This window comes from Drosophila subpulchrella, chromosome 3R (genome assembly GCF_014743375.2).
Source record: "Drosophila subpulchrella strain 33 F10 #4 breed RU33 chromosome 3R, RU_Dsub_v1.1 Primary Assembly, whole genome shotgun sequence".
In the NCBI taxonomy this organism is placed as follows: domain Eukaryota; kingdom Metazoa; phylum Arthropoda; class Insecta; order Diptera; family Drosophilidae; genus Drosophila; species Drosophila subpulchrella.
In genome coordinates, this window is record NC_050609.1 from 16414023 (window position 1) to 16439959 (window position 25937).

A 25937-nucleotide genomic window follows, 5' to 3' on the forward strand; every position below is an offset into this window, starting at 1 on the left:
GCTCTTCTTCTTGCCAGCCGCTGCCATTCGCTTGTAAACGTGAAATAACAGCTCCGTTTGGTAGTGTTTTCGCCAGGTAATTAGCCGCAAAATAAAAATAAAAAGTATATTTAGTGTAATCATAGACGACTGTTATTATTGCACATTGTTTACCCTCGGCATAATTCGGTTCGTGCAACTGCGTCGTTATTGACTGTTTATTTGTTGTTCTGCGCGAGGGGGAGGAGAAGAAGAAGCCTACCTGCGAAGTGCCGTTGAAAAATCGAAGCAGAGAGCCAATTGGCACAGCAATAACAACTTGGCTCGCTCTCTCAAAATAAACAGTTAACTTGTGATAAGGGAATCAAATTGCTTTGTGTGCGCTAAAAAATGTGATAATCTTCGAGGAGCATTAGTAATAATCAGTTATAAACAAACAGCGGACGCTTGTCGGTGATTTTGACTCATTTTGTGTAAACTTTTCAGAGCCTGCAGGTGACCACAAAATGCGTTGCAGTTTGCAAAAGGACTGCGCAGCTCCCACGCAGGAAAAATTTCACCAGGTGGGTGGAAGTTTTCCAGCTTGTGAAATTAATTTTAGACCATGAATTTTACGTTTTTTTTTATTTTCCCGCAGATGCGTTGCCAATTCTGGATTTGCTTAATTTTACTGCTTTTCTGCTGCGGTGAGAGTTTCGCTGCTGACGCAGTTGATCAGCTGGTAAGTGGGCGGTGCGTGGGCGGTTTTTGTGGGTGGTAAGTGGGTGGAAAGTGGGTGGCCCTTGAGCGGTGGGCGAAACTTTCAAGGTTGTTTGCTGCCACTGCGCACTTGTTGCCATTTGGCCCAGACCCCGTTTTTGGCCTTCCAGTTGCAAGTCTTCCACTCGCTTATCACTTTCCAGTCTTTGTTGCCTGACATTTCAAACGGCTAAGAAGTCAATCAGTCCCATAAAAGTGCGATAACGGAACAAACCATCGTTAAATAAAGAAATCATTTCTCCAGACTTTCTTTGTATGCCTTAAATAGGAATAAACACATTTGTGGGTGCTTCATATAATTAGATTGCAATTAGTGTCTTAAAAAATGCGCAAAAGCGTACAATTCCATGAAAAGTATAATATACATAAGTAATTTTCATATGCTAGGATACATACACAAAATTGCATAAGCTAACATTTGTATTTTATTCAAAAGTGTTAAGATACTAGTAAAAAAAATAATATATTATTTATAAAATATATCATATGATATAAATACAGAATAATAATCATTATAGACTTTTTTATGCAAATACACTTGTTAATATTTTTAGAAAATTGTTTTCTATATATTTTGAATTTTTAAAAATGTTTATCTCGTCAAAATTTTAAAACGTTAATATTATAATTACTAATAAACTTTCATAATTGTTCCAAAATTAAACAATTTTTTTTTCAGAACCTTCACTCCAATGTTTGTAATATTTTCAAAACCTTTAAAATAAATCAAAATAAATATGAAAAAATGTAAAGCCTTAAGTTTATAATTTTCTTACATATTTTTCCCTGTAGAAATTTTCCACGCAGGAATGCAAGATCAAAGAGCCCATCTATGGCAGCACCTTCGACTTCAGTGGCCTTCACTCGGACTTGGCTCACGTGGTGGAAAGCGTGAGCAATGGCGGCGACAAATTCGAGTTCAATATCTGCGGTAATCTCTCAAGAACCTGCAACGGCGAAAGTAATGTTGCAGCCTGCCTTAAGAAACAGGGAAAGGAGTACATAATAGGTGGGTTGGGAAAACAGTGAAACCCTTACATATCTCACTCTGAAATACACTTTTCTCTTAGGTCGCCAACACGAGTTGTTCTACAACAATGGCAAAATGTATCTGGAGTACAAGGGCGGAGCAAAGTGTGATAATGGCACTGCCAGCAATCCCAACTACCAGCTCCATGTGCAGCTCACCTGCGACTATACTCTGGATGCCCAGCCCATGCACATAACGCCTTATGTAAGGATTGAAATACTCTGTTCTAATAACTACTTAATGATTTTATTATATAATATACCTCTTAATTTCTTCTAGGCCAACAATGCCTGTTCTTTTTACATCTCCTACGAGACCCCACTGGCCTGCCTCTCCATTCCCGATGCCCTGCAGTCCAACAGTTGCAGTGTGCGGGACACCAAATCGAATGGAACCTTCGATCTGATGCCCCTGAGTGATAGTAACTACCGAACAAGCAATCGCCAGGATGCCTTCTTTTTGATCAACGTTTGTAAACCGGTGCTCTACGGGGAGAACAGCATGTGTCCACCCGGCAGCAGCATTTGTCTGTATAATCCCAAGGCCAGCAACTCAAAAGAAAGGTGGGTATTCATTTAACTAGTATAATTCGAATTATATCAGTCAAATGGATTCCCATAGATTTATCAATTTCGGCAATGTGCAATCGCGCCCAGTGGTGGAGAAGGGGCAGCTGCTGCTCCGACATGAGTCACCAACGCCCTGTGCCAAGAACTCCAGCGCCAACTACACCAGCGTGATATACTTCAGCTGTGACAAGTTCATAAGGGTGAGTAATTTGGGCTTTTGAGGCTTATTAGTTTGGTGGGATGCCAAGCACGAACTAGTTCAGTCATCAATAATTCCCCATTACTTCCTTTTCAGAATGCCCATCCCGAGTTCGCGGGTCTGGGCGCCGATTCCTGCACCTACCAGTTCAACTTTGTGACGCCCTTGGCCTGTAATGATCTCGAACCCTGCACGGCCTTCACTGCCACAAATGAGCTGTGAGTGGGTCCACATCATTTATACTGTATGCTGTAATGATTCCCCTTTGAACTCCCTGCTCTGATCCCTCTCCACAGGCTGGATCTCAGTTCGCTTAGCAAGAAGCCAGCCCGCACTCTGGTTAAGGATGGCAGGAACTATACAATTGCAGTGTGCGCCCAAGCTGGGACGCCCTGCCAGGAGAATGGCGGTAAGTCGACCATTTGCGCACTCAAATATTAATATAGATTTTAAGTGCCGATGCAAAACTTACTGGCCATAAAAGAGTCGTAATTAAAACGGGGCTTCACGCGCAAAAGTTTAGGGAAGCCCCGTGACCACCGGCTGAAGCTTTAAAACCCTTGCGACTCGAGGACTCTTGTTGTGCCGGGTTTAATGATTTTTTATTGCTCTTCCGCTCGAGTGGCCCTCATGGCCCTCATGGCCATAATCGTCTTGGTAACCGGAGAGGAATGCTGGAAAAAATGGGTAGGGCCCGGTCAAGTGTTGACCATTTCATCCGGTTTCCATTAAAGCGCACACGAGTGGCTATTTGTAGGTCCCCCTACATATGTCCATGTATGCAAACTCGCCCGCACTTGTGTGTTGGCAGTTGTAAAGGCCGGGGCACGATGATAATGATTTAGATCTGTGATGTGCTCCGTCATATATTTACATAATTTACGAGTTCGCCTGTGCGTTGGTCAGACCATTAGCCCACCCCATTCTCCCTTTGGCTCCACGTGAAAATTCAATTTACATTTTTTGACGTCAATGACAAGGTAAACGTTTGCGATGACCTTGTGATGCTCTTCTATTTTTCATGTAATTTTTGGATTAGTCCTTGAACAAAATATTTATAATAACTGGTTTAGAATTTTATTATTATTATTAAAGGTATATCAATTAAAAACAGAGAGGGTTATTTAGTAGATATAATAACATTTATAGATCTTTTTTCTTAAAATAATTTAAATATTTAAAAATCTTTTATAAGGTCTGTTTCAGTCTGAGATCCTTGATTATCTTATTATTTATTTTAAAATATTATAATACATACCTTGACTTTCCTGATCTATGTACTTATCTTTTGATAGCATTAACATGCTCTATTTTCCTGGATGATATCAAATTATTCAGAATCCTTTTTAACATACATCACTTATCATTTCAATTTATATATAACTTAATATGGGTGTTTAAATGTGTCGAGTCCATATATTTACCACTTTTTTCATTTATTGTGCTACAGATATAGTTCATATATTTATTCAGCGAAATGGTAAAAGCTCAGCATATGGTTTGTCCTGCCGCCCGTGCAGTGCATAATCTTATGCTATATAGCATATAATGCCAACATATCCGCAGCTTTGATATTTTTCTATTTATTTGCCTTGTATGCGCTGCGTCAACATGGGGGACGGTTCGCCATGGCAAATAACAACTTTTCCTGATGCGGGCTGTTGGCAAGTGAAACGTGTCTCGTATTTGGTAGCTGGTAAATGGTATCTGCTAACTGGTATCCATGGAGCAGCAGCTCACGCAGCGCTGGGATGTGTATCTGGGTGTTCGCTCTGGCTGTCCTGGGTGTCCTGGTTGTCCTGGGTGTCCTGCATTCGTAGTTGACTGCAGACGCATATCCGTTGGCGCGTCCTTTTCGGTTGGCTGGCTCCCTCGCTCGCGAACAAAACGCGGCCCACACAGAGAGATGTGCTATATGGATGGCATGGCATGGGGAGATATCATGGCCCACTGCCGGGCCTAAACAAATAAATAAGTGTGTGCTCCCCTTTGCCAAACTGATGTCCAGGCCAAGAGGCAGAGACCTACATGAAATTTTCATTTGTTAGGCAAATAGCAGACACAGCACACACATGCGCGAAAGTGGGGCGCAGGACATGCTAGCGCTTTTGTAAACAAGCTGGCGCTTATTTGCACTGAGAGAAAAGTTTCTATCTGATTTTAAATAGGGAGCGTTTTATATTATAGTTCCTTACAGATTTTTTAAAAACTTTTTTGGCTTGGTCACAATTGAGTTTGATTGCAAAAATAATTCATTCTTTATTAGTTATGGACATATGTATGTTTCTTGTAATCAGAGGTAGTTGATATAGACATTATATCAACCTTTTTTTGAAACTATTGGTAAAAAAAAAATACTTTTTTAGGTCTTAAAAGACTTAAGGAATTTAGAAATTTTTTTTAATTGCTTAGTAATGATATACAATTTAGCAACATAACTAAAAGAGTTAAAATACTATAATTACTGTTGAAAATGTTTGAAAATAAAGATTTTTTGAACTTATGGTATAGTTTTTAAGGGATTTTAAATGTTTTATTTCATCAATTTTTTAGCAATGATATTAAAAAAAGCATTGTTACTTATGAATTAGAATTCAATAATTACAATAAAGTGTTGAAAAACAAATTCTCATATGGAAACAGATGTTTTTAGCACAGAACTGGTATACCATTTTTTCCAGTGTATACATACTGCGTTGCAAGTTCGCTGTTTGGCGCCCAGCTGACACTGGCAGACGGCATATGCCGCCACCCCACCTCCACCCCCTCCCCCGACTGCATCTGCAACTCATCCCCCGGATGGGGCATTAAAATCTCCTGGTTTGCATAGCTGAATTCAATATTTGAAGGCATTTGGCAGGGGCATTTGGCCCTGGCCCATTCAGCCTGCAATTGAGTTATGGCCACGCCCCCATGCGCTACCAAATACGCCCTAAAACCCCCCATACATATATAAAATCCCGCCCACCAACTGCTGCTGTTAATTGCTTATGCAGCATGCGTTTCCCTGTCATTTTGTGTAATTTTCATTTACGTTTTCGTTCTGCATTTTATATTTATTTATGGTGGGCCCGGCAAATTGCATTTTTGAGGACAGCTGCGGGGGATTTTTTGGTCATACGTATTGCACCATATGATATGATCAGGCGCAGGCTTCATTTAATTGCACCTTGTCAAAATAATTGCAAAAGCGAATTTAGTTCGGTTTGCTGTTTATGAAGAGCCTTATTCCAGGCTTAATAAAGTGGGGTTTAGACAGTTCATTACTGATATGAAAATGTTGATAAAACATTTGAAAAAAGGTCTCCTAGAGGATAGAATTGTTTATAAGCAACAAAAGCTTATAAGAGTATTGTTTAAAATTATATCAAAACTTAAAGGTTTCTTTGAAGTATTGTATTTCAAATTTACTTTCTATTTCAGATTGGTTTTCTTTTCTGTTGTTGCTGGGTTAATAAAACTTGCGTTAGCTTGCATAAGATAAGCTTGCCATATTTCGTAGAAATCTGGAGAGTATCAAATTCCAATGGCACAGCACTTTTGTGCTTGTTGTTTTTCCTGAGCTGCTGCTGCTTTGTTTATAATTTCAATTTGCTGTTTTTATTGTTTTCGTATTTTACTCCTTTTTATGTTGGGGGCTTCCAGCTGCCCAGTTTTCCTTGGTTATTTGTGTTGGCGCTGCTGCTGTTGCTGGTGGGCAGATTCAATTTGGCCCGGAGTGGACAAAAACCGAACCCACTATGCCACCATACCATCCCGCCTCCTCCAGCCGTAACTAACACTTGCCGGCAGCTGTTTGGCCTGGATGCGCCATCCAAAGTGGCATCAGGCAGCTACTAAATCGTTTTATATTTGTTTTTCCCGCTTCTGCCGGGTTTTTGCTGCCCCTCCAGCTGCTGGTCAATGTTTTTAGGGTTTACTTGGGCCCTTTTGCCTTTGCCTTTGCCCTTGCCTGTGTTTTCTGATGTTTTCTTATTGAAATTCAATTTGGCCCCCCGCTTTTCTTAACCATTTGTGCAGGGCTGGCTGCCCACGCTTTTTCAGGCCCGGAAATATTTTGCGGCATACCGTTGTTGCCACTTGCCTTATCAATGCCACAAAGTCAGCTCCTTATATTTAACCCTTCTCAGAAATGGGCGGAATTTGAACAATGTTTTGTTTCATGACCGCAATGCGAGCCCCAAGGCTGCTTTGAACCGAGATTGCATTGGGATTCAATTTACGGGGTGGCATTCGGTGTTTTGTGACCAGGTCAATCTCGTTGGATAATCTTGACAAGGAAATGATTTTCACCCAAGGTGTATGTACAAGAATACCGGATGCATAACACAGCTGCGGTCGAAATAATAGCTCACAGGTGTCTATAAATACATACCATGTCCCAAAAGCAAGCTCTTTAAATTGTTGTATTAGTTGGAAGGGGAAACTGATATTAGAGGTTGAATACATCTTAAAATGTAACTTAGCAAATCAAAACACTGTTATTAAAATGCAATGATAAGAAAGGAGTCTATAAATATATACCATGTTCCAAAAACAAGCCTTTAAATTAGCTGGAAATTGAAACTGATGATAGTGACTTACTACATCTTTAAGCATATATGATATGATATCATATTATTATTAAAATTTAATGACAAGAAATGTCTTTTAAGTGGAGTTCTCTAGGCATAGATTCTTAGATTCAAGTGGAAAGATTCAAATATTTAGATTATGAGTTTTATATATATTTAATATTATACAAATCTTTAACTTTAACTTGTTGTTTGGTTATTTAACTGTGAGCTTAGCTGTATAAAAATATCCTTAGAGGACGTCTTCTGTTCTTTCGAGTTTGTGGTCTCCTAAATTCAATTGCATGCTTCCACAGGACATCAGAAAGTCCTGTTTCTGACCATACATGCTTACACTTGGCCATACAGACGTACATGGATGGTCACGCAGACCCACAATGTCATTTATCAATTTAGTTGACAGTCGATTTCTTTTTCGATTTGCCAAAAGCCACCTCAATTGGTCTTTTTGCTCATCGTTTTTTGTTATTTCCTCGTTGTTGGATTGTTGGTCATGGCTCTTGATCCTGCATGTGTGTGAGGTTGTGTGTGCCTGGATATTTGTCCGATGTCTGCAATAAAGTATAAAAATGTTTGGAAGGAGCAGGAGTGCCGGGCAGTCGGTTGGGGGCTCTGAAATTACCATACTCTAGTCAAATCACAATCACAATGCTGTCTGCTCTAGGGCGCTCAATCAAAATCCGGCAAATGTGAGTGACATTGCTCAAAATTGTTGGTTTGCAAGTGAAATGGAAGATTGAAAACGGGAAGAGCCAAAAACGACAACTGCAGGGCAAGGAGCAGATATTCTGTTTATTTCCATAAAATTGAGTTGTCAGGACGCTCTTAGCTTTCCAAACAACTTAATGTTATTTTTGGGCAATTAAATCTTAAATTCGGTAAAGGACATCCTTTTTTGAATCGATTTAAATTTGCTGCCACTTATGCATGGGGGGCCGTGTCCATTCTGTTTCGATGCCACTCAGGAACAGTGGTTATTCCTGGCAGGAGGCGGTACTAAAAGCATTCCGATTGCTTGAACATTGGGCTTGGGCCCTGGGCGAAAAAAATCCGCCTTGCAAGTTGACAAACAACGAGAACAATTAATTTCGCCTTTGATGTTCAGTCACTTCTGCTGCCGCTTCGTGTTATCCCTATTCCTGTTCTCGGCGAGTAACGTTTCATTTGCAGGACGTGAAAGTCCTGGGCTCAAAAGTGCACTGTGAAAAAAAAGAGTGTAGTTATTTTTAGCTCTTTTATAGCTATATTACCAGCATTATAATCCCCAAAAAAATAATCATCTAATAATTTTATATTTAAGTTACGTAAACATAGGCAAAACCCAGGTTTTGGTTAATATTTCTTTACTGAAAACGCGAATTCTTTAGACATGGGTGTAATAATGGGTATTTTATTGAAAGCAAAAATTTAATATTTATAAGCATAGTTAGGATTATTAAAAGGGGAACTTAAAAAGACCTACAAAATTGGTTGAGTGTGGTCAGGGAATGGCTAAGGTTTTTCTGGCCAGGATTTGCCGGCCATGTTCGTGTTTTGTTTGCCTTTGAGATGGTCCCTGTTTTTCTTTCTGACTTTTTGGCACTTGCCGCCCGGCCGTGGCCGTGGAGCACTCAATTGATCCTGCCCGCATCCCGTTCACTTGCAGGCGCCTGTTACGAGCAGAATTCCACGACCATCAGCCTGGGCAACTCCAACTCGCAGCTGCGATTCAATCAGACCGGCTCCCTGTATTTGCTATACGAGGATGGTGCCGAGTGCTCCACAGATTCGGGCATCAGGCGCTGGTCAACGAAAATCGAGTTTGTCTGCGCGAACAATGCCACCAAGGACAATGGGGCCAACAGTGCTGGTGCTGCCGGTGGTGGCGACTCTTTCAAAATAATCGAGGACTCCAATTGTCAGCTGTTGATCCAATATCAGACGCCGCTTGCCTGCCGGGAGCCGATTAAATGCAAGGCCAGCGTCTATGTGGACCACACAACGGATGGACTGGGCAGTAGTGGCGATGAGCTGATCGACCTAACGCCATTGATTAGCGCCAGCGACAACTACGAGGCCAAAGTGGAGCTTCCAGCCAGCCTGGAGCACCTGGTGCCCAAGACGACCAAGGTGAGCCCTTGTATTCTCTGATTTCCCCACAGGCAAAGTACCCAAACCCCAATCCCCAATGCCATACCAAACCAGGCCGTAATTTGCTGGCTTTTGTCTTTGCCACTCAACTCAACCCGGACTCGGTCCGGTTCTCGTTTCGCCCTCTTATTTCTTCGCAGTTCTTTTTGAATGTGTGCCGTCCATTAGTGCCCAAATACCAATTAGGCTGTGCCGGCGGATCTGCTGCCTGCATGGCCAAAGTGACGGCCACCGGCGCCCCCGAGGAGGAGCGTGTAAGTACCCCCGAAAATCCATATCCATGCATACATTTACAGCTGGGGGCAAGATGTTAGGAGTGCGCTTAAATTGTAGGACCCAATATGTGACCTTTTTTCAAATACTAACTATAAATATTAACATTTAATGATACAGATTATTATAGGTGCTAATATCAATATGATATTATATAATTTCTGAAAAAGGTCCTTAAAATGTTAATTAATTAAATGTTGTAACCACTTGATTTACATTATTTAACGTGCTCAATGAAATAAATAGATTTCTTTAGACTTTAACCTTAAATTGAAAACGAAATCTTCTACTTTAAAAGCGAATAACCCATATATAACCTATCAGTAATCTAAAAACATGTATATTTTTTGTTATAAAAATTTCCTAAGACTAAGTTTGGATATAAAAACATATTCATTTTCTGTGGATAAGGCATCCTAAGAGCTAAAGTTCTGAGCGTAGTTGTGCATATGCCTTTCAAAAAAGCCCCCTAAAGGGCGGGTGTGTTGGTCACGTGAAAGAAAGCCGCTTATGTGCTTAAAACTCTTTGCATGCACATAACCTATGAGTGGACGTCCGGGGGATCACTCGTAATTTACGTCTCTTTTCCCCTCATTTCCTTCTTTCCACCTCATAAACGCCTCAATATGGTTGTGGCCTTTTGGTCAAATGCCCAAAATTGTGGCGCCATTCATGCATTAAATATGCAGCAATCTAATTGCTAAGCTTAGCTTCGCCCACTAACCCAACAGTGGAGAAAAAACCCCAAGTATCCCATACCAGAATTCTGGGGAACCCAAGGGACTGACCAGTGGATTTGCTTGCTTCATTAAGAGGAACCTCGAACTGGGGAACTGGGAACTGGGGACTGGGGACTCGCATTCGGACTCACACTGTCTGCCGTTGACAGCGGCCAAAAGTTGTTTAATGCCAAAAATCTCCTCGCTGAGCATGTGGCCACTGGGCCAGTCCAAAACTCTGTGGGGTTTTTGGTGCCTATATACTTAAGCCCACAAAAGTATGCAATGAAATTTGCTTGAAACGAGATTTCTGCCAGGACCACAAAACGGTCGAAAAAAAAACCCCGTTGCTGCTATCCCTAAAATCTTTGCAAATGAATGGGATAATTGGAGGGGATTTTCTGGGATTCAATAACTCATACATTCTTCCATAAAATCATTACACACATGTATGGAAAAAAATGGGTCTATTATAGATTTAATCTGGGGTGTTCTACTAATTCCCCTTGGGCTTGGGTGTGATACAAGCATTATTACATATAATCATGATATACTTATGGTGTTCCCTTTGAAGTTAGAGTTTACTAGGGAGAATATCAATCTTCTACCACCATTCATCATATAGAGAAACCCAAAAATTATAATATTTTCACAGCGAATTCAATTCAGTTTTTGCTTGCGTGCCTCCTCGATGATGTGTCCTTCGTGGCTTTTAGCAGCTGAAGTTTCGGCTTAGTGCCAGGTCGTCTTCCGTCTTTGTTGTGAAAGTTGGATGAATTATAGGGCTCCCCGCTAAGCTGCCCCGCCAACCGCACTCGCCCCACTTCAATCAGCACAATAATTGCATGCGACAATGGATGCATGCCAAGGGGGAGGCAATCGCTCTTCCCAGTGCATTTTCCGTATGCCAGGCCCGAAATGTCGACCTCGCACCATCGAAAGACCCCGTTCTGCGACCCCTCGCTCTGGCACCTTCCGGCTCCAACTTTTATCACAAGCTGCACAAATTTCCCGGGAGCAAAAACATTGTTCAAGCTGCTAAAAAATAAGCACGTACGCGTTGGAAATGGCAATGTGCCGGAGTTGGGAGCGGAAAGTAGGGATAGAAGGCAGTTAAGTTGCTGTGAAGGCAGGGGTGGACTTATAGGGGGTTCTTGGGGGTCCTAAATGCCCTCTCCATGGGGATAATCAACATGTTTTAATTACTCGAGACCACGAAGTATAACTGGGGTTAAAGTTCTTGTATATTATTTGAATTTTCTAAAGAAGTGCTTTTCTTTTATTATATATTTCTGTTAAGATACTGAATTATAAAGGTCTTTACCATGTACGTCTTATTAAAATGTGGTAAAGCAATAAAAATTGATAGTTTTTAAGATAGCAATAAATCTATTACTACATATATGGATTAAGTATAACTCGAATCATTTTTGGTGAACTCAAACAGTATCTCTAGATCCTACAGTTAAAGAGCTGTATTTTGATATAAACATTTTTTAAAATCCCTTTTAAGTGTTATTTCTGGACCCGCCTCTGGACCTAATGGCAGCAGGGGGTCGGAGTTTTGTGGCTGGCAGCACGCGAGTGAAATATGTGAACATAACGTAAGGTCAGTCAACGTAACGTCGCGCTACGTAACGAAACGGAACGGAAGGAAATGGCAAAATGCGGCTGGTGGGTGGTGGTGGGCGGAGGGTGGTGGGGGTAAAATATCTGTAAAAACAGCTTTTAGCGGCCAGCAGCATCCATGTGTACATGTGAGTGAGGGGGTGGGTGAGGGGGCATAGGGGGTGTGCCTACCGGCGACGTGCTCTGTAAAGCATTTCCGCTAGCGGGGTTTTGGTTCGAGGGGATGTTGGGTTGGGGGTTGGGCTCTCTATATGGCTCCAAGTGGGTGGCGGCTTAAAGTGCCATCGGCTTTGTTTTCATGCCGCTGGCCTAGAAATAACGCAGTCATGGCAAATATATTTTTATAAAAATTCTATTGCTTTATTTTTGTAGCCTTCGCTAACTGTAGCCATGAATCACAGAAAGAAATAACTGTAATAATGGTATGTTGGTTGTAAATTTTTAAAAATATTCATATGTTTAAAGTAATCACAGGCAGTAAATGTAATACTTATATGTTATTCCTTGAACCATAAACTATACCTTTTGAAATAACTTAAATCCTATTGAAATATATAGTCTTGAAACTCATGCGTTAGTTTCTACGATCATATTCAAGACTAAAGGTCAAAGCAGCTTGTAAATATTTAATACTATCATTACTAATAATGTTTCCCCACCTACAATCAAAAGGTATATATTTTTAATATCTTTTTTCCTGTGTATCTCCTCTTTTCCCATTCCTGTTTACAATTTGCGCCACGTTTTGCATTTTGAAAATGCTTCGTTTTCAGAGCATTTCGTGTGCGGAAACGGAAATGTGCTGCTCGTAGCTGCTGACGCGCACTTGAGCGGACCCCAAACCTCCCATACTCCCCACCCTTTTTGGTGTCCTTGCCTCACCTCTTCTTCTTGTTCTGCCAGCCCCCTGGCCACGCCCACTCATTGGCAGTTGTCGAACGTTGTCGCCTGCATTGGCATCTTGGCAACCCATCCCAAAACCCCCGCTCAGCCTTTATCGCATGCACATATTTTAATGTGCTGCCATTGCATATCGCCAGGCTAACAGCTACAATGGAAAGAAGCATTGCTGCGTCCCAAGGGTATTCCATTAACCCACTGAGCACAAAGGTCACTAAATTGCCGATAGGTAATGGCATGGAAAAGAGATCATAAAGTATTTTGATGTTGCCTTGAGGCAAGTTGAACAGTATTACCTGAGGGATTTGTTACCTATCGATAAACACCTAATATCACATTCATTTGTAGAGTTACAGTACGTTATTTAACTTAAATATGATGAATAATATATTTTAGGCATATATTACATTTAAAATTAAAATTAATTTGAGTGATAGATTTTAGAATCTTAAATACATAACTTGTGATACATTTATACTAAATCAGAAAATCCTTATTACTTAAAAATATCTCCTTCTATAATTCTAAAAAAAAAATGTTGAAGACATTTAGATACCATTTTCTATTTTTCGAAGTTAATAGTTTATAATATTTAGCTTTAGCTGCACGCGATGTTTAAAATTCCTTCACAGAGCTTAAGGCTAAATTAGAATGCAAAAAAAACTTGTCTTTAGGGGGTTAAGGCATTGGCACTCCAGACATTTGTCGCCTGGTGCGCTTGACTTAAAGGAAGCCCGGATCAGCGACACGTTTGATTTTTGCTGGGAATTTCGCTTTGGATTGCTGCGAGTTGGAGTCAATTCATTGGCATGCAGGGACTCCATTGTCAACTCGAAGGGGGCGTTTGACTTGTGCCAGTGCAAATTTGGCATGGGGCATGTGACTGGCATGGCAATTGGCCCCCATTCTTACTCCCACTTTCCAATCCCTGGGACATTACCCCCTCCAAACTGGCGGTGGGTGCATCTCCATTTGCATTTGCATTTGCACTTCCGACAATAACCGCAAAATCGTCAAAATGGCTGCCGTTGGGGGTCTTCGCCCCATCAAATCGGATTAATAATGAAATAGATCAAATTGTTGTGCAAACAGCTGAATGCCTTGCCAGCAGCAGTTCCACAATACGGAGGATAACTCGTCCTGCCCTGTCGTCCTTGTGCTCCTGCCGCCATTGTCCTTATTGTTATCCCAGTTATTGTACTGTCCCTCAATGTCATGCCTCTCCGCCCATTGTTGTTTCTCTAGATTCCTGTGAGTTTCGCTCTCGACCCGGCTATAATGTCAATGCGACCACAGGCCCGATGACCCGCCCACTGGCCCCCATTCCAAAGGTCCTGCGGGAGTCCTTGTCCGCTGGCATTTTGCTAGCGAATCGCTGAACTTGCGGAAATCTTTATTGCTTTTCAACTTGAGCAGGACCTTGTCTTTTTCCTTCGGCAGGAAAACTGTATATGTTCAACTCCTTAATCTTACAAATATCATTTATGAAATGATTTCTATGCTTCAAATAACCGTTTTATTTTAATTATTTTTACAAACCACTTTTAATTTATAACTTTCACAACTTGCATTTAATACATATGAAATACCTTTTCATGAAAAAACCAAGTAATTTCACAGTCTTAATATATGATGAATGGTTTTATATCTTTAAGGGAGTGTCTTTATATTACGTAATCATAGTTATGCCGAGTTTTGACTTATCCCCACCACCCACGTAATCAATTTTTCGAACAAAAAATTTATATCATTCACCCCCTACGTGATTACGAAATATATAGTCAGTCCCTTAACAAAAATAAGTGACATTTTTTTATATTTATGAATCTTTACTACCATATAATCCTAATAACTAAAATAATTGCCCAACAAGGTATAAGTATTATCCTTTTTGCTCAGGGAAACTATTTTTCACAATTAAATTAAGATAGGAAATTGTTTTTCAAGACAAATTAGATTTCCGCTAAAAGAATTCCTGTACCAAAATCCTTTTGAGATTGGAACACAATGCCTTTAATCCCATTCCTTATCATTTCTCCCCGTTTTCCTCGTGACCACTCTTACATCGAATCTAAGCAAGAAAAGAATACCATTCCCCCACACTACGAAGTATAACTTAAGGGATAAGATGCCCCACCTTTAGGGTACCGCCACTAATTAGAACCAGCTACCTAAATAAATGTCGTGTCCTGAAATCCTTTTGAGATTCCGAAACAGTTCTTTTAATCTTCCACCGCTTTCCCGCTTCCCAGCAGCGCATTAAAGTTTTCGATTTGTTTCCCTGGCCGGGCCAAAGATTTTCCAACAATCAAGTCAAGACTTTCTTCTTGTTTTCCTGTCCCTTGTTGTGAGCTTGGCCTTGTGTCCTTTTGTGTGTGTTTGGCTTCTTGTTTTTTTTTTTTCGTTGTGCAACTCATTTATTTGTATCTGCAAACAATTAAGTTACTTTCTGTCTGGCCGGCCAGTCGTCGCTGGCATTTCCTTTCCTTTTTTTCTTTTTTTTTTGTATTTTCTCTGTTATCCCTGAGAGGAAAGTTTTGCGAAACTTAAAAAAAATAATCACAAATATCCAGGCGCACGCACACTGGCAAACGGAAACATACTGAGAAGTTACTCGCTTGTTCAAATGCGATAAGAAAGTTTTTCAATAAATTTTGCACAGCCAGAGCTACTGGGAAAACTTACTGCCGAGCAGCAGCGTTGTGCTGTGCTGTGTTTTAAGTCGGTAAGCTGGCGCCGACAAAGTCCCCTATTTCCCCTGTTGTTGTTTTCCCTTAGAACCCAACACCCCCACTTACCCATTTCCATGCTAATGAGGCCGCCTGGCTGAAGGTCAGGTCAGAATGGTGTGTGCCCATCCCATCCCATACCATCCCAGCCCATCCCAACCCTATCTCAATCTCGTTGTGTATTTGCTGATGGCGCATTAGCTGCGATTTTGATTTTCAAATGGATTTTCAAAGGGGACACAGGGACAGAGGGGGTAGAAGGAAGGAAGGAACTGGCACGGACTGGTCAGTGAAACGGCCAGCAATAAATAATAGAGCAAACTGCTAAAACATCGCCTGAGCTGCATACGAAATGAGATCGGAGCCGGCAGCCTGGTACTGGCACTGGCCATGGAACTGGAACTCCTGCTCCTCCTAATACGTTTAAGATGAGACGACAACATGTGCAACGCTTGCCGCCATCGACCTTGTTGACCCGGGCATAAATCTTGTGCCACTCGAACGCCAATGCACTTGCTCTTCACCGCCTCTGCCCCCCCCCCCCCTCCTCCTTTTAAGGGGTCCCCCTTTCCAAGTACTGGTATCCCTGCTTTTTGCGCATTAAGCTCACGTCGTTGGCCGGCTAGTTGGATAGCTGGCAGCGTTTAAGCTGCCTGATTGCCAATAGCAGCAGTTAGCGTGCTCCATCGATGGGGGCAGCAACAGCTGCACAGGCGACAAGCTGGTCGGGGTCTCAAAAATTCTATAGTCTCTTTAAATATTCAAAAATAAATATTTATAAGTAAATAAAAAATATAGTAATATTTTTAAGTTGCAAAATAACATCAGAGGGTAGTGGTATTTCTCCTATTTTTTGTATAACTTTGTTGATTTTTAACCAAACTCTTTTATTTTTAATAGCGTACTCTTACAAATTATTTTCTAATTTCGGTTTTCAATTTAAGATTTTTATGTCGAGCGGTTTTTACTTTGTAATGATCTTCCTAAAATTGAAGCTACACTTTTATAGAACTTTATAGCTAGATAGGTCTTAAACTTACATAATTTCAAATATAGTCCTGTAAGTTAGTTTTGCGTAAAACAAAAGTTAGGGTGAAGTTAAAATATATCCTCTAGAGCAATATCTATCCATTCCTAGGAAGTTAGTATAGCTCTTGTTGGTCGGGTGTCCAGTGCCATTGAACCATCCATTAAATTGTCGTTTGTGCTGACTCGGACCAGCATGTCCTGGCGACCCCTTTGCCATGCCAGTTATCATGGCATCGATGTGCCGGCCACTCCACTTCGAATTCGACTGATGCGAGGTTGGTTGGCCTGGACAACGATGACAACGATAGCAACAAGCTGCAACAGCCAGCAGGAGGATCCTGGCGACACAGGAACGTGTGCGTGGCTCAGACAGGGATTTCGAGTTATTTGCCGCAATCTCAGACATAAAGTTAAACATTTCGCTTTCGCCGAGGTTGATTTAATCCTCTGTCGTCACCTCTTTTTCCCCTTTTTCCACAGAGCATGGGCTTTCCCCTGGTGTCACTGACGCAAAGGAATCGCACCTACGCCGAACTGCTGTACTTGAAGGGAGACCCCTGCCCCACGGACAACACCACGGAGCTTTCCACGCGCATCCTTTTCAGCTGTAATATGCGTGCTGGTCGTGTAAGTACACTGCTAAAAATCTTTCTAAAATATTTTAACCTGCCTTGCCAAATAATATATAAAAAACATAAAAAACTGCAACAAATCTTTAAATATCCTTCAGAAGGAAGTGTAACATTTTTGTTTAGTATCTCTTGGGCTGACTAAAGCGCGCTTAAAATTATTACTTTTTTTATTTTTAAAAATTGATATTCTATCTTAATTTAGGGTCATCCTGTGCTGCGTTTTATTGATGACTGTACCTACTATTTTTACTGGAAGACTAAATTTGTTTGCCTTAACTGAAAGGCTATTTTCCATTTCAATCGGATACCTTTCACTACCAAATTATAGGGATTCTTAATATGATTTTCATGATTAAAGTTTATAGACATCTTAAAAATATAGCAACCAAAGGGAAAATCATTCTTTATGTGTAGCTCTGTAAGAAAATCGACGTTTTCAGGACCTTCTTTCTGCGGAAAGCATTGAGTGGCTGGGTTGCAGAAAACATACATACATATATGCGATTATTTCATGGCCACTGGACCCAGATCTGCTGCAAATTGCCTGCATGCTCCTAATAGTTGCTCGACCCTTTGCTCCTCCATTTGCAGGGCCAACCGGTGCTGCGTTCGATTGAGGACTGTGCCTACGCATTCGAGTGGGAGACCAATGTCTTTTGCCCGCCGCACGAGTGCACCTTCAGTGAGGACACCTGCGACCTGGTGCACGACGAGCTGAATCGTAGCTTCAATTTCAAGAGGGCGCCGTTCACCAAGGATGGCAAGATTGAGGTGAGGGCCTTCAGAGACCGAGTGGATGTCTGACCAGGAGACTAAATTGCATTTTTCCGTTACCTTTCAGATCGACTACAATGGCACGAAGATGGCGGTAAACACTTGCGGGGCGCATCGCAAGGCGATGACGGACTATTCGCAGGCGCTGGTCAACATATTCTTCACACACGAGTCGCCTAATTGCGGGCGAGAAGGTGAGTGTGTGCAGTCCCGTCCAGTCCGGCTAATTCGATTTGCATATTCCCGGGGATCAAGGACCAAGGGGAGCGGGAGCAAAGTCCGCGTTGTCGCTAGAAGCTAGTCGCTTGTCGCTTCCGTTTCCGGTTCCGTTTCCCCTTCCGCTGGCGCAACACGCGCGCCATTTTGTTTGCCCTTCTTATCTGGCTTTCCGCTCGCCTCTAAAAGCCAGGTTCTTTTTTTTGGTTTACCCATTACTCGTAGAGCAAGTGGGTATAATAGATTAGTCGGAAAGTATGCCCCCTCTAATGTCCACAAACGCCCATAACGCCCATAGTCCAAAATTTTATAAAAGTATAAATAGGATTTTGTTCTGCTTATCAAAACCCATCTACATGCCAAAAATTGTTTAGATCGGTCCATTCATTAAAAAGTTATAAGCAAATGAAGTGTGCCATCTCGGAAACAGCCGATTTTCTGCATGCATATCTCCATCCCCTTCGCACTACCTTTCGCTGATTAACGGGTATCCAATAGTCGAGGCCGTTGACTACAGCGTTCTTTCTCGTTTTTGGAATGCTTCCGGGTGTTTTGTGTGAAAACGAAGGAATCGCATTAGATTTGGCATACAGCCCAATGCACTTTCCTCGCCGGCACTTCTTGTGAAAATCCTCGCGGCATTTTATCGCGTCATTTTTGTCGCTGGCGCTCGTATTTTTTTCCAAGAGGCGCCGTTCTTGCAACTGCGACATTTTCGGGTATTTTTATACCCGTTACTCGTAGAGTAAAAGGGTATACTAGATTCGTCGGAAAGTATGTAACAGGCAGAAGGAAGCGTTTCCGACCCCATAAAGTATATATATTCTTGATCAGGATCACTAGCCGAGTCGATCTAGCCATGTCCGTCTGTCCGTCTGTCCGTCTGTCCGTATGAACGCTGAGATCTTGGAAACTATAAGAGCTACAATACTGGGATTAGGCATGCAGATTCCTGAGATTCCTGCGCAGCGCAAGTTTGTTTCAAAAGAGTGCCACGCCCACTCTAACGCCCACAAACCGCCCAAAACTGTGGCTCCTACAGTTTTGATGCTAGAACAAAAATTTTAACTGAAATGTATTGTTCTCATCAATACCTACCGACTGACCTAAAAAAAAGTTTGCCACGCCCACTTTAACGCCCACAAACCGCCCACAAACTTCAAAAAATCGTAAATATGAACGCGGATATCTCGGAAAATATCAAAGATAGAGAAACGAGTTTTCAGATTTAGATTCCGTAGGCTTGAGCGCAGCGCAAGTTTATTACGCGAATATGCCACGCCCACTCCAACGCCCACAAACCGCCCAAGTCTGTGCCGCCCACAATTTTCATGGTAGATAAAAAATTTAAACTGAAATGTATTGGTCTCGTCAATACCTATCGATTGATTTAAAAAAAAGTTTGCCACGCCCACTCTAACGCCCACAAACCGCCCAAGCCTGTGGCGCCCACAATTTTCGTGCTAGATAAAAAATTTTAACTTAAATGTATTGGTCTCGTCAACACCTATCGATTGATTTAAAAAAAACTTTGCCACGCCCACTCTAATGCCCACAACGCTTAAATCTGTCTACCGCCGGTAGGTGGCGCATTTGCTGCTTGCATATCTCCATTTTCCTTTGGTCCCTTTAGCTGAGTAACGGGTATCTGATAGTCGAGGTACTCGACTATAGCGTTCTTCCTTGTTTTTTTTGGTTTTTTATCATTTTAGCAGTTTGCTTTTTAACTAAGATTCCTTTTTGTCCGTCCCGGCTGCAAGCAAAGTGCCTGAAATTATACAATAAAAAGAATTATACAAAAAATATCAAGGAAACGAAAAAACTGTCTACGAGATAATGCGGTAAAATAATCTTGCTGCACTTGGGAAAATCTCTCTTTTTCTCTGGAGCCTTTCCTGTTTTTCTATACATTTATACGTTCGTTTTTTTCTCGGCTGATGTGATACTACTGCATGAATTTTTAATGCATGCAGAGCAGACAAACTGGGTGGGTAGGTGTTTTTTTGAGGGGGGCTTAAGAGGCTAAGAGGCATCCAGAGATTTCCCCCGAGCCACCGGGGTTAGCTGCCTTATATTCGCACAATCATTTTTATTCAAACCATTGCATGGCACTTAAAACTTTGCCATTAAAACCAAAAAGTTTTTATTTTGACAAATAAAACTGACGACGATTTAATTATGACACATCTCCATTGTCTTCAGCCCTGGCCGTAAAATGGAATTATTTTAAAACTCTGTGTGCGGCACACAAACTGTTTCGCCATTGTGGGACGACAATGCGCAATCTGCAAACGATCAGACAATTTTAATATGCCCAGTGACAGGCGTTAGCAGATACCAGAAATGTGTGTGGGTGGATGGAAGACTGAATGAATGGATGGATGGAGCAGGAGCTGGGGACCTTGGCTTGCCCAAATCCCAACGAGTTGTAGATTTTGTGTGGCTTTGCGACCGAAGCTAGAGGCTTTGATTCCCCCACTCCACAGAGGGAAAAATACTCATTTGACCGACAACAGTAGCAGCCTGACCCTGCAGGATTCCAGGACAACCAGCTGGGGCTGTAGCTGTGTTGTCGTCTGTGGTGATAATTATTTTTGGCTTTTATGCGATAACTTTGCGGCGTCCAGGCCCAATCCACTTTGTCCCAGAACCCCCTTGTGTTGTATCATTTGAAATTTTGATAAGGATGCCAGGGTTACTGTGTGTGCGGGGAGAGAGCCTTTGTCTGGCCCATTAAAATGGAAAGCCTGGCTTTCAGGGCTGTTCTGTCTCTGCTCATCTACTGCCTTTGGTACGCTTTTATTAGGGTTAAGATTGTTTTGAATTGGGGCTTCATTTGAACTAATTAAAGTGGTCTCGAAACTAATGCCCCATTATGTTAACACTCCTTCGCAGGAACGATGAACGTCCAGATCCGCCTGATATGCAGCAACCAGACGGAGAGCAGCAGCACCATCTCCAGCGTAAGTACAAAGTATTGTATATATCCTTTTACCTGAATCAGTAAACAACCCATCTGGTGCTTATTCTTGGCTCCTCCACCGGGGATTACAAAGGGTTGTGCAGCAGCACGCCTTTCAGCGACCTGCCAAATGCGCATCAAAGGAACACAGCGGGAATGGCAACTGTAGGGAATTTTGCATGCTTTTTATTCTAATACCCTAAGAGAGGATAGATGAGCTATGTTAAAAAGTTAAAAAACTACTCAACCTTTCGTAATTTAAGAGGTTGATTTGAAAACATTTATAATTGTACCTAAAAGTATGCTTTAAAATGGGAGTGTTGCCTTTTACAGTGGATCCCTTAACTTTAAAATTTATAGGAAATGTTGCATACTTTTAGACACCTTTATAAGTGATTTCACAATTCAAGGGTAGATTTTTCAAGTAAATCCTATTTTCTAAGTTGGGTATTTACCCTTTATTGCAAGGGTATGCAAATGCTGGCTACCTGAAGTTATTTCCCCTACCCTTTATATTCTCCGGTTGTTTTGTGAATGCGAACAAGAAATCTTGGCAGTCGGTGGGTCCGTTCTCAAAGTCTCGCCACAAGGCACAGATCCTGGGCTTCAAAGCGAAAATGTAGGAAATATGTGTGCGGAAAAGGGCAACAAGGGACCAACTGACGCAGCAGGGCCACCACCTTGGAAAGGGGCGGTGACTTAGGCGGTGGGTGGTTTTGGAGAAAGGATCTCTGGGTTTTGGAGTGCGGCAGGTGTCCTTTGTTATGCTTACCACTTGGCAATCGGCTTTGCCTGTGCATCTTTCTCATTTTCAGCCCTTTTCAACCGTGGCCGTGTCCTTTGTCTTTTCATATTTTCTGTTCTGTTTTTGCGGTTTGCTTTGCATTTCTTGCTTCTTGTCTAATAACTTCACCTGGTCTTTAGCTGCTGGCTTGGAGCTTTTGTTTCCCGGGTTCATTCGAGTCGCCCCAGGTCTTTGTTGTCATCAAGAGCGGGATGCAGGTGCTGGCCTGACCCCATTTCGGATCAGATGGAGAGATATGCATGCATTGTGTTCGCATTGTGACCCCTTCATGTATTGGCCTGGTGACCTCTGGACTTTTGGCAGAGCAGTGCAGTATTAACCAGGGATTGTGAGTGGGCCATGCCATGCCAGCAGGCTGTGGTAGTAAATTGAATTACAAGCCAGCCTTTTATACTGCAACTACCTGCCGAGTGCCCTTGTGTGTGGGTATTAATATAATTAAGTTGCATTCGCCTGCAGCACTTTGACTAATGACCAAGGTTCCGACTTTGTTGTGGCTTCTCTGGAAGGCCAGCATCATTAGCATGCATGCCCGACTCCCTCTCTTTAAGCTAATTAATAATTGTTTGTTTTGCTTGGGCGACAATTAACCGCAGGTTGCTAAAATATACTCCCTCAGTCCTCCCCATTTTGCCAAGCACAATGCATCGTAATTAGTGAGTGGATTGCATTAGCTGTTCCAGCCAGGAAAAACGTTTCGCAATTAGTGCTTTAGGTTGGAAAGCATCGAAAAACGCCGAAAACACTCGATGTCCCATCATCAAACCGCATTTGTAGTCGATTACGCAAAAATTACGCCCGAGGAAACGCTGTTTGATTGAAAATATTTGCCGGTCCATTTTGTATGTTTTACTCGATCCAGACAGCACTCGACTCGACTCGATTTTGCATTTGTGGCACCAGGCAATTGACCCAAATTTAAACCGGCTGCAAGCTGTTTGCCACCTCCGACAAACGTTTCCAAATGCCATCGCCACTGGGGAGTTGGGATGTCATAGATGCGGGTTGCGGCCTCTGACACCCCTCTGTCCACAAAATGAACCCCACATCCCGAAACTCCCGCACCCACTTGGCAAATGCCAACACCCATCCACCCTTAACCAACAATCAAATCGAGGCACTGGCTCCGATTTTGGGTGGCCACTTGTGTGAGTGTGCATATGTGTATAAACTATCCCATGATGTTAATTGCTTGACACGCTTCCTGGGATCTTTAATATTTTCAATTCCTTGTTCCACACAGCTAATACAACTGACTAATGTAGCCAACTCAACAGGTTAAGCCGAACAAGATGTTCTGGGCAGCCTGGCAGCCAAGTTGAAATGGGGAAAAGAAAGCTTTTCGCTGGAACAACCCATCACGCTTTAATCCTTGAACTGCAAAGCGGAAAGTAGCACTCGGTTGTGCACTTTAAAAAATATTCTACATCTTACAAAAGAAATGGTTTACTTTATGTGGGGAAGATAAATAGAACTTTGTAAAAGATTACTTTATTTCTAGGTCACTTAAGAATTTATATTATTTATTTACTGTAATGTAGGGGTGCCTGAGAAATCATTAGCACTTTTAAATTACTTAAAAATGCTAGGTGTCTAAAAGTATGCAATAAATACATATTTTTATCAGAGTTCATTGCACTTCTGTTGCATACTTTTAGATACCTGAAACATGAACTAGGATTTATCTAGAAAATGTTGACTAGTTTTATTCCCACTTAAATACCCATTTTTCCCAGTGCACGTGTGCATTTATAGCATACTATATATATAAACACAGCGAAGGACAACTTTTGGGTGGCAACAAAAAGGAGCTGTGTACACGGTTCCTGGTACTGGCAGTGGCTACAGCCAGCGACGCTGTTGGAAAATTAGCGATTCAATGAAATGGGATTTTAAATGGCTGCAAACTTTTTAATGCGTTGCCCCCCTTTCGTCCTTGGGTCCCGGGACCCACCCAGTCCAGCCCCTCCACCTCGCGGACATGTTCGTGTCTGGTGCGGCGCCTCCGCGTGACGGGAAAGTTTGTGCCACATCGCCATCTCGCCAGCCAGCGAGCGTTTTTGCCCCGCCACTTGCAGTTGCCAGTTGCCAGTTGCAGTTGCGCCGCAAAAGTTTTTAAATTATGCGCACATTTGCTGTTTCATTTTGCAGTCGCTGGTCGCGCCGGAAATGGTCTTTGGGTGAAAGTGTTACACACAGCAAGGGTTTCTCTTTGCCCCTTCTTTTCCCTTTATTTTTTGTTGTTGTTAGTAGCCAGGCGGCAGGATGCCGGAAACAAGCTGCAAGCAGTTGTTGCGCCACGAATTTGCCGCTGTCCCTGGGTCCACTCCACTCGTATTTTACTCGGAATTTATGCCCCCCGTCTCCATATCAATTTATTTATTTATTTTTGCTCGCAGCCCTTAATGAAGAAAGTTTCTAATTACACGAATCCGCTTTCTTGCAGGACCAGCAATGCAATTTGCTTTATGTGCAGCGAACGCCGAGCATCTGTGAGTTCCTCTCCCTAGGCGCGGCCCAGCAGGATGGTAGCCCCAGCACGGGCACCTCGTCCTCCACATCCACATCCAGCACCACCACCACCACCAGCACCACTACTCAGGCATCGCCAGCGGGTAAGCCAACCAAGGCGGCCACGTCGACAACGACAACAACAGCTGCGCCCGATCCGGCGGCTACTCCCATCGGGCCAACGGCCTCCGTGGGCAGTAAGTGCAGCTGGCCCGTATGATCCCCCTTTGAATCCATCGCTTATCCGCCCCGTTATTCCTTCATCCTTTCAGCCATCCTGGCCGCCATCCTGTCGGTGACCTTCTGTGTGACGTGCCTGGGCCTGTTTGCCTTTTCCCCGGCGCGGAGGCAGCGCGTCCGCCGCCTCTTCCGGCGCAGCAACTCCGCGGTGCGATACTCCCGGGTAAGTGGCCCTTTAATTAAGAAGCTCCTTGTCATTTTGTGTTCAAGGGAAGAGACTTGTACTTTAAATTTCTTAAATTGTAGAAGTACTTTTTTAAGAAAGGTTAATTATCCCGACAAAACATGGTTCTTGTAAAGTTAAGCTAGCTAAAAAAATATTTCCCATTTAATCTAGTTGATTTTTTTAAACCAAAAACATTTTTCAGGGAATTTATTAAATAGTTTTTTTCTTTGTGATCTAAAAAGCTCCTTGTTTTATATCTTTTGCCTTCTAATTAAGGCCTCTTTCATAATTTTATGTATCATTATCTCCCAAACAGGTTCAGTCCAACGAGGAGGCCAACCTGCTGTTGGAGCCCAATGGCGAGTTCACCGAGAGCGATGATGACATGCTGCTTTAGGTGGGCCCAAGCCAAACCAAGTCGTCGTCGGACGCCTTCTTAGCCATTAGCATGGGGCTGGGGCACAAGGTGGTGGAACGAGCGAAGCGGGGGTAGCTAGTTAAAGACACGTAAGATCCCAAAGTGAGTAACATGGAACACCAAAGACATAACTGAAAACTGGAACTGATTGTGAGCTAAACAAAAACAAAACAAAAGAAAACAAGTAAGGATAAGATGGGGGCGAACTGCTGATATAAAATTGTACAATACGCGTAGGCTACAACGACGACTTACCGAAAACCAATTAACGGAACCATATATATACACATTATATATTTTATATACCCTTCGTATGTAAAGGAAAATCCCAAAACCAAAACCAAAACCCAACCCGTACCTATAGCTATAGATAAATGCGGCCTGCATTCGCCAGAGAATTGCAAAGGACAATTGCTTAAATCATATGTTCGCTGAATGCTAGATATATAACCTATATGGCGCAGCAGCTTTTTTCCTTCCATTAACCAAGTGATTTCATTTTAAGCACTTTCAAGTGCAATTTATATAATATTCCTTTGAAACGATTTGTATTTTATTCTAAGGCAATTTGTACTTACTCTTTTTATTTGTGTCTTGTGTTGTTTTAGTTGATTAAGGCGAGCCTCATTAAAAAGGGCTAAATGTACAATTTTAAATGTATACATATATAATAAAATCTTTAAAAAATATATAA

General features: G+C 42.2%; 1 protein-coding gene across 4 annotated transcripts; it reads left to right on the forward strand.

The window, feature by feature from the left end:
- Positions 1–25: 25 nt before the first annotated feature.
- LOC119554638 (cation-independent mannose-6-phosphate receptor) lies at positions 26–25932 on the forward strand. 4 transcript variants are annotated; one of them, XM_037865639.1, is made up of 18 exons: positions 26–76; positions 466–542; positions 617–700; positions 1531–1747; positions 1809–1972; positions 2048–2331; positions 2390–2537; positions 2633–2754; positions 2833–2945; positions 8756–9219; positions 9381–9494; positions 17000–17146; positions 17743–17922; positions 17993–18119; positions 21037–21104; positions 24355–24616; positions 24692–24822; positions 25142–25932. In XM_037865639.1, the coding sequence occupies exons 2-18, from the start codon at positions 486–488 to the stop codon at positions 25220–25222; spliced, it is 2763 nt and encodes a 920-aa protein (XP_037721567.1). In that variant the 5' UTR covers positions 26–76; positions 466–485; the 3' UTR covers positions 25223–25932. The 4 variants fall into 4 exon arrangements, with proteins under 4 accessions (XP_037721567.1, XP_037721589.1, XP_037721582.1 ...); XM_037865661.1 differs by having other exon boundaries at positions 24355–24523; XM_037865654.1 differs by lacking the exon at positions 26–76 and adding an exon at positions 284–394.
- The last annotated feature ends 5 nt before the right edge of the window (positions 25933–25937 follow it).